The sequence below is a fragment of the Notothenia rossii genome (assembly GCF_949606895.1).
Source record: "Notothenia rossii genome assembly, chromosome: 8".
Classification (NCBI taxonomy): Eukaryota; Metazoa; Chordata; class Actinopteri; order Perciformes; family Nototheniidae; genus Notothenia; species Notothenia rossii.
In genome coordinates, this window is record NC_136906.1 from 7,778,460 (window position 1) to 7,787,725 (window position 9,266).

Here is a 9,266-nt window from a genome sequence, read left to right on the forward strand (position 1 = left end):
GTAAAACAGCCTTGACATCAGGCCTGGTGCTGAGCAAGAGGATCAGGGTAAGTATGAACTTTAACTCTGCTTTTTAGATGTCTATACCATAAAGCGTTTGATAATGGATGAACTTTATTCAAAAATAATTCAGGCTGATTAATGAAGTTTGTTTGTCTTTCTGAAACCAAAGCTTCTTCATTTAAAGCAAACTAAGGCAAATAAATGTATGGTCACTTATTTTAGCAACACGTTTGAATTATTCAGGGTTTTTATGATTATTTTGTGCAATGTGACTGTTAATGTTTTGGTGAGTGGTGACCTCTGTTGGTTTCTTTAAAACATGAATATGTCTCTGCTGGATGGAAGAGCTGAACATCGTCGAGGTGAGTCAGTCACTTGTTAGTTTCTGTTTCACTTCCTTTGTTTTGTGAACAGCAGCGGTAAGACACTCTCGTTATTCTGGGGATTCTTAGAAAAATGTAAAGCTGGTTATTTCTTCTTGTTTTTTCTCGTACTGCATTTTGGTAAAACAAATGTAACTGGACATAACTGCTGTGTGTTTGCTGTAACTCAGTCATAGTAGCCGTGCCTGTGTATGAGCATGTGACGTTAACTCCCTCTCTAACTTTCCATAACATTCGGGTGGAGAATATTGATTTCTCTCGCAGATTTCGGCTTTTACTTGATATCTGACTGGGTCCCTTAAAGTCAGTTAAAGCGGTTGAACCCATTACCTCGCGCCAGGAAAAGCGGAAAAAAACGGGAATACGTATAGGACCATTTTATCAGATTTGGGTTTGTCAACAATGGCCTGTAGTCTCTTTTTGGTGTAAAAGTTGTAATCTTTCCTGCTGAAAGGACAGTATTTCAGCGGTCGGAATTAGCCCTAAAACTTCCACGTTTAGGGGATTTATTTGTTTGAAATCAGTAAAACTGGTCTGACTAAACCCGGACTATTAGGTGTGAATGCCCGCTAAAGAGGTTAGAAAAGAAAATGTAATAGGTCAAGAGGAGGAACCTGTCTCCTATGGGCGGGACTACGTAATGACCTGTATAGAAAAAATAGCAATCTGTATTTCACACTGCTGGTACCGAGGAATTCTTAATTTAAATTATAAAACTCCAAAATGCAACTTTAAAATACAAAAAACATATAGGATAAGTTGAACGGATGTATAATATGGCAAGGGCCACATGAGAATAAATAAAATAGGATGTTACCAAAAGTAATTTCAATTTTCTTTTAATTTTGGTCACATTTTTCTCATGTGAGATTTGGGAGCGAAAACGTAAGGGTATGTGTGGGTTTTGTGTAATTATGCGTAGGCATTTCCTTACTAGGTAAATACTGGCAGGATACTGTTAGCCTGTAAAACATGTACTGTATCCTGCCTTTATTACATTTCCTATGCATAATGTCACTTTCATTCTCCTTCCTTGGCAGTCAGGACCGGGAGAGTGGACCCATCTGAGTGAAATCTACATCACATTGAACTTCCCTCCTAAAAAAAACCATCTTGGCATCCGGAGGGTGAACACTGTAAACACTGACATAACAAAGAATCGATGGAAGAGGTTGATGTAAACAACCTCGACATTATGCCTTGTGCTGAGCAGGAGGATCAGGGGAATCGTAAGTATGAAAATGAACTCTTATATATGTCAGTTGGTCTCTCTTTTTTCAGATATCCATAGACACAAGCCAAATTATTTAAAAATAAACTGAACTTCATTTACAAAGATTTAAGCTAACTTTTTAACTGTTTATTTGTGTGTGTTATGTCTTAAACTGAAGCCTCTAAGCAGATCACCTCATGTCCTCTTCTTATTTCAATACTTTTTATTTTTATTTAACCAGATAAAATCATTGAGATAAAATCTCATTTTCAATGCTGACCTGGCCAAGAAGGCAGCAACGTTACACATAACACAAATATATAAAATACAGAGAACACAACTAAGAAAACAAAAGATGAAAAAGGGGTCACTACATTGTGCACATTAGGACAGTAAGAACGGTACACTACTTATTAGAGCAGCTGGTGGTAAGGACCTCAGACAACTTCAATTTAAAACATGCTATTGAAGTGCCCTCAGTTTGAGGCTTGATTGAAGGTCATTCCAAGACCAAGGACCATCATAAAAAAGACTCCTTTTCCCAGCCTCAGTCCGCACAGCAGGAACCTGGAACCGTATCCAGGCACTGGATCTGAGGTTGTAAGAGTCACAAACTGGAGAAAATTTGGCACATATGTAGAGTGGAAGCTTACCTAAAATGGCTTTATACATTAATAAAAACCCATGCTGCATCCTACGCATAGTAAGGGAGGACCATCCAGTTAGGCTATACAGTTTGCAATTATGAGTCCTATAGGGTGCATTTGATATAACGCAGGGCAGCATGGTTTGGCCATAAAAGTGGGAAAGGCAAATCTATATAATAAGAATAGTTACACTTTGAAGCAAAATTAACTCTATGATGGCATCAAAATAATCTGCTTTCCATTGTGTAGAAAACAACCCGATAAATTGTTTAACTTGAATATGACAATTATTGTAAAACCTAAGCCTACACATTGAGTTTGACCCATAAGTCAGGGTAACAACATTACAAAATAGTCAGTATAACATTTCATTTGGTGAATACTCAAAAAGTAAATAAAATACCTATGTATTTTTTGGTTGAAATGTCATAGTGTTCACCTCTTGCACGCCTGTTATGATGAATACACAGTGGCAGTACATTACTCAAATAACGTACTATACTTGTAGCACCATTTCAAAAATATTTAGAGCGAGGCAACTTTACAATTTCTACTCTTTCTATGGACCTCTGGAATTTTAACCTTTGCAGACCATTTACATGCACAAAAACGGATATAACACACTACAGGAAAGGGAGACCCACAAAAAGCAGAATAGGGCCCCTTTAATATGGTCCTCCAAGATGTTGGAAAAAATCCCCTATTTCTGCGAAATAAACCATTTCAAACATGTTGGTGATAACACTTGCATGTGTTTACTTAAGTTAAATCTTGAATGCAAAACTTTCTCTTGTTCTGAAGTATTTTCATAGTGTGGTACTTTTACTGCAGTAAAAGAAGTAAATATGTCTTATGCCACCACTTATGGACCACCATTATAACCACTATTTAAACACTTGAATAAAGCTTGCTCAGCAAAAATGAGTAAAGCACTCAAAGCTAAGCAGATTGTGCCCGTCTTGTAAAATCTTTCCCATCTGTTGAATTCACAGATGTGCCGCCCCTGAGGATCATGCTTCTTGGGAAGAGCGGGGTTGGCAAGAGCTCGAGTGGGAACACCCTCGTCGGAAAACAGGTGTTTCTATCAGACATGAGGCTGAAGAGAGTCACTCGATTCTGTGAGGCGGGGAGTGGGACAGTCAAGGATGTTCCCGTCTCTGTGAAAGGGGAAACAAAGGATGTGCCTGTCACTGTGATTGACACTCCCGGACTTTTTGAGACAAACCGCAACAAGGAGGCACTAGTGAGGGATATTCTGAAATGTGTCAAACTCCAGGAACCAGGACCCCACGTCTTTGTGTTGGTTGTCCCGGTAGGAAGGATGACTCAGGAAGACGAAGACACCAACTCCCTGCTGGAGGAAATGTTTGGCCCGAAGATTTGGGACTACACCGTCGTGCTGTTCACCCATGGGGATCGTCTGGAAGGTAAAACGATAAACGGCGTCATCACCGAGAGTGACGACAAACTCCGCAACTTCCTACGAAAGTGCAGCGGTGGCTTTCACGTCTTCGACAACAAGAACCCGCAGGACCAGGACCAAGTGATCAGCTTCCTGGAAAAGATCCAGACCTTGGTGGCCCTGAATGGAGGGCAACATTACAAAACAGATCTGTATCCAAAGCAGGAGAGGAAGATAAGAGAAATGCAGGAGAGCCTCCTGGCAGAGAGAGCTGAGGAGATACGCGCCAAAGAGAAACAGCTGAGAGAGCATTTGAGGGGGGAAGACCTGGAAAAAGGGTTGATCGAGATGTGGAGAAAAGAAGAGGACAGAGCAAGAGAGGTTGCAGAGAAATACATCCGCAAGAATTCCTACTTTTGGACTTTCATTCTCTTCCTGGTAGGAATAGCAATGCTATGTTTCTGTCTTCAGACACCAGTTGTGTGGCCTCTGGTGGTATTTTTTATTTTGATTGTGATTTTCCTCAAGAAATGGTTTATTCGTCCAGGAAGAAATCCACTGCTTTTTAAGAAAAAGCTATAGGATTTAGTGTGTTTTGAGAAAGTGAAGCTCATCCAGAATGCAGTTGCATGATTGGTCGCTCACTTGCTCACTTGCTCACTTGCTCACTTGCTCACTTGCTCACTTGACCCATGAAACCGTTCAACAAAAACCCACCTGTTTGCTACCCTGACTTCAACATGCTGGAACGATTTCCCATTGGCATCAGGACAGCAGGAAGTCTACACATCTTCTGTTTCCACTTTACCTACGCTAAATCAAGGATTAATTTTTTTTAAAAAGGGTGCAGAGAATGATATACACGTGACTTCCTACATTTACATTAGATAAAAAACAAGTAAAACAGTATTCAGAATTTGAGATGGCATATTCAGATGTTGGCCATGTGTATCGTTTTCTGATAAATATGTGTGAGAAATGACCATGTTTATCAAGATTTAGTTGGTGATGTATTTAGTGTGTCCCCCGAGGTTCAGTTCTCGGCCCCCTCCTCTTCATCCTCTACCTGCTTCCCCTTGTTCACTTAATTTGCCATCATGGACTTCAATTCCACTGCTTTGCCGACGACATCCAGCTTCTCATCTCCACCTAGTCCATCTCCACTGCTACCCACTCCATCCTGACAAACTGCATCACTGAAATAAAATCCTGGCTTAACTTCCTGAAACTTAACTGCGATAAATCGGAGATAATAATCATTGGAACAAAAAAGCTCACCACACCTATCCATGACTTCACCCTCAACATAGACGGCTTCCCAGTTCCAAACTCCCCTCACATCCGGAACCTAGGCATCATATTTGACCAAACCCTCTCTTAGAACAAATACATCCAACAGATAACAAAGACAGCCTTCTTCCACCTCAAACACATCGCCCGTCTATACGTCCATCCCTCTCCCCCACTGCTGCCGAAACCCTCATCCACGCCTTCATCACCTCCCGTCTGGACTATTGCAACAGCCTCCTCTGTGGTTCACCAGCAAACATCCTCAACAAACTACAATACATCCAGAGCTCTGCCCCCCGTCTACTCACCCACACCCGAATCCGTGAACACATCACCCCCGTCCTCATCAAGCTCCACTGGCTCCCCATCCTCCAGAGAATTCAGTACAAAATCCTCCTCATGACCTCCATAACCTGGTCCCCTCCTACCTGACTGACCTCCTCCCACTCGCTCCCTCCGCTCTGCTCCTGCCAACCTCCTGTCCTGTCCCCCCCACCCGGACCAACCTCAAGTCCTGGGGCGGCAGAGCCTTCTCCGTTGCTGCACCCACCCTCTGGAACTCACTACCCCAATCCATCAGAGATTCTTCCTCCCTCACAGCATTCAAAACATCACTCAAAACCCACCTGTTCAACACTGCATTCAACCACTGCCCCCCCCCCTATTTTCTGTTTGTTTATCTCTTTTCGTATTTGTTTGTTTGTTTTTTTGTTGTTGTCTTTTTTAGTTCTCTGTCAAAGCGTCTTTGAGTTTCCAGAAAAGCGCTATATAAGTCCCATGTATTATTAGTGACTTTTGAATATGCATCTTAATAAGGGATTTTTACCGCTTTTGCGACACATCGCAGCGGCAACTTTTTCAGAAGGTGGTTGATCAAAGAGGGATTTGCGTTCAACTGGTCGATACAAGGGCCCCACCACTCATTCAGTTAATCGGAATTGAATATTAATCCTAACTATTGCAAGAGCCGAGTATAATGACAAAAACTATATATGTGGTGTTTGTTTAAATATTCATTATCAGTGGGCTAATCAGTTATTAAGTCTCTAATGGATGTTCAACTATTGCTGCTGATTTTTCTTTCAGTTTTTTTAAAACATTTTTGATTTTCCCACTTCCCTGTGCTATGACATATATACTGTAACCTTAAAGAGAGCTAGCTAATCATGTATTATGTTTAAGGTGGTATTTTGTGTCAAAGATAACTTCTGGGTGTTAAATCTGGGTGTTTTGTGATTATAATGCAGTGTGCAATGTGACTGTAAATATGATGGGATGGCGACCTCTCGTGGTTTCTTTAACACATTAACATGACACCGGACCAGTCAGTTTGAGTCAGTTACTTAGTTGTTTCTGTTTACTTTACTCTGTTTTGGCACAGCAGTGGTAAGACACTCTTTTCTGATTTCATTTTGTCAATGCTTATTCTGGTGATGTTCTAATTTCACGTAATACATTTTTGTAAAAAAATGTACATGGACAAAATAAACAGACATACTTTCAGACTGCTGTGTATGCTGAGAAGCTCAATATCTTTGAGAACGTACATTATTGCAAGACTGTCCTAGCAGCGTATATACTACAGTATATAGCTATCTTTAATATATATTCAACAATATACTGTATCCTTCCTGCAGCATATAACACACTTTATCATATCATACTGAGCAACCATCCCTTATCTCACATAAACATACATTTACATCACATAATATATGATATACTTTAGGTGTCTATATTAACAAATACACTGATAAACATAAACTCATAAAACGCCACCAGTAACCAATAGGCATATCATGTATTTATTTTTGCTATGTTTGTAAATGTCTTGTTCTTATATGTTGTATTAGTGAGGGACTACGGATGGAAACTCAAAGCTAAAATCCGGCATATTTACACTTGACGCATTATTTGTTTAAAGTGTTCATTAATGTGCATTGTCCCTGTTCAAATAAACGATTAAAATAAATGCATCTTAAATTACAGTGGGACATAATAACGTTGGTTATGTAAAAACCTTATTAAAACACACACGTATACCGCCTCTGTTGTCAACAACAATCGTAATGGCTACGATACATACTCAGATCTTGTACTTGATTAAAAGTAAAAGTACTCAGATCTTGTACTTGATTAAAAGTAAAAGTACTCAGATCTTACTTGATTAAAAGTAGAAGTACTCAGATCTTGTACTTCAGTAAAAGTAGAAGTATGTATATTTATCGTCTGAAGTGGCAGGACAGGCAACTGGAGAGTGGACCGATCGAAATAAAAAAAACTTTATAAGAACTATATTTCTCAGAATTAGTCTCTATATATTCAGAAAGTGTAAAACAGCATTGACATCAGGCCTGGTGCTGAGCAAGATGATCAGAGACCGTATGAAATATAACTCTGCTTTTTAGATGTCCATACCATAAAACATTCGACAAATTATTAACATTATTCTAAATCTTTCAGGCTGAATAATAAAGTTTGTTTGTCTTTCTGAAACCAAAGCTTCTTTATTTAAAGCAAACTAAGTCAAATAAATGTCTGGTCACTTATTTTAGCAACACGTTTGAATTATTCAGGGTTTTTATGATTATTTTGTGCAATGTTAATGTGATGGTGAGTGGTGACCTCTGATGGTTTCTTTAAAACATGAATATGTCTCTGCTGGGGTGGACTTTAAAAGAGCTGAACATCATTGAGGTGAGTCGGTAAATTAGTTTCTGTTTCACTTCCTTTGATTTGGGAACAGCACCGGTAAGACTCTCTCGTTATTCAGGATTTAGACAAATGTTATGCTGGTTATTTCTTGTTTTTTTTATCGTACTGCATTTTGGTAAAACAATGTAACTCCACACAAGTGCTCTGTTACTGTTTGCTCAGTCATAGTAGCCATGTCTGTGTATGAGCTTTGTATGCATGTATAATGCATAAGTTATCTCAGTGCGTCTCAAACGGTTTGGTCACAAATTATTCAAAATATTATTTCCGCGGCACACCTTCATATGATCATTATAGTTCTAAAAAAAAAAAAGAGAATAAAGGAAAAACAGTTATGAAATACTATATGGCAGTAAAACAAGAATACAGTTTGAAAGGGGAGTGATTTGTAAAATATCCATAAAGAAAAAAGAAAATCTGTTTCCAGTTCTGTTTCATATGGGTGTTGAGAGAGGTATCCATAGATCTCTTAATGTTGCTCTCAAAGTGCACCAGATTGATGCTTTTAACTTCAATATTTAAAAACAAATCTTCCCGCTGGACAATCCCCCCGGACCCCCCTAAAGGAGGTTAGGTCCACCCCCCAGTCATAAAAAATAGCACTTTACCCCTGCCTATGCTGATTATCGAGCCTTCATTGTAAAAGTCGTGGGTGTACTGTGTGTTTGCGTGTGGGGAGGGTTGCAGTAGAACATTTATGGGCTCAGAACAGTCTCATAATACACACATGCACACAGAAGGATTCACACTTGTATTTCATGATCCGCAAAAGGATTCACACTTGTATTTTATGATCCGCAAAATAATTCACACTTGTATTTCTGGATCCACACTTGTGTTTTTCAATGCACACACAAATGTGTTCCGTTTCATATAGGCCTACATGTAAATAAAATCCAAATACAGAAAAGAGTTTTACATATATTTTTACATATTTGTTTTCCATTTAAAACTGCTGCACCTGCAAACACAACCCACAATACAGCCAGCTTTCTTTGCATGGATCGCTGTAATGGCATGGGCGGCGCCAGAATTTGTTTGCTGCAATAGTTTAGCAGTTGTTATATGACAGCACGGCGTTGCTAGTTAATTTTCAAAATAAATAAACAAACAATACCAGTGGGCCAAGCACGAGCCTGTTCACATTGTAGCGTTCACCGCTATTCAAGATCACAGATCACGCCTTCAATGTCGAAAACTTTCTCTTTATTTTCTGGTATTGACGGCCACAGCCACGCCTTACAGAACCAATCAATAGTTTAACACTCATTATGACTTCCCCACACTCGAAGACAACTCCTGTACTAAGGGGTTCCCAACCTTTATTGTGCCAAGGACCGGCAGATACATTAAAAAAAATTCGCGGACCGGTTGTCAATTTTAACTGATTTGAATATTTACTAACCAGCAGATGAATAGAACAATATGCAATCCAAAACATATTAACACAGTTTAAAACCAGGATACAATTAAAAAAAATTAGGACCACTGTACACATATTGATATAACTGAAATGTCAGTGAGACCCCTGGGCTTGTTTGCCAGCCATAATAACGTCATACATTCGTTCCGGTGCACTCCGACAGCATTTAGCACTACATCGAGATTAAGAT

At 39.4% G+C, this 9,266-nt stretch overlaps 1 protein-coding gene across 1 annotated transcript; it reads left to right on the top strand.

The window, feature by feature from the left end:
* The first annotated feature begins 34 nt into the window (after positions 1-34).
* LOC307015686 (GTPase IMAP family member 7-like) lies at positions 35-6,441 on the top strand. The gene is made up of 3 exons (XM_079644470.1): positions 35-422; positions 1,427-1,615; positions 3,239-6,441. The coding sequence occupies exons 2-3, from the start codon at positions 1,549-1,551 to the stop codon at positions 4,228-4,230; spliced, it is 1,059 nt and encodes a 352-aa protein (XP_079500596.1). The 5' UTR covers positions 35-422; positions 1,427-1,548; the 3' UTR covers positions 4,231-6,441.
* Positions 6,442-9,266: the final 2,825 nt, after the last annotated feature.

Excerpts from the sequence above, each read along its gene's own strand:
- LOC307015686 (XM_079644470.1), top strand. The coding sequence starts at position 1,549 with ATGGAAGAGGTTGATGTAAACAACCTCGACATTATGCCTTGTGCTGAG. Across the intron at positions 1,616-3,238 it reads GCAGGAGGATCAGGGGAATC|ATGTGCCGCCCCTGAGGATC; the intron begins GTAAGTATGAAA and ends TTGAATTCACAG.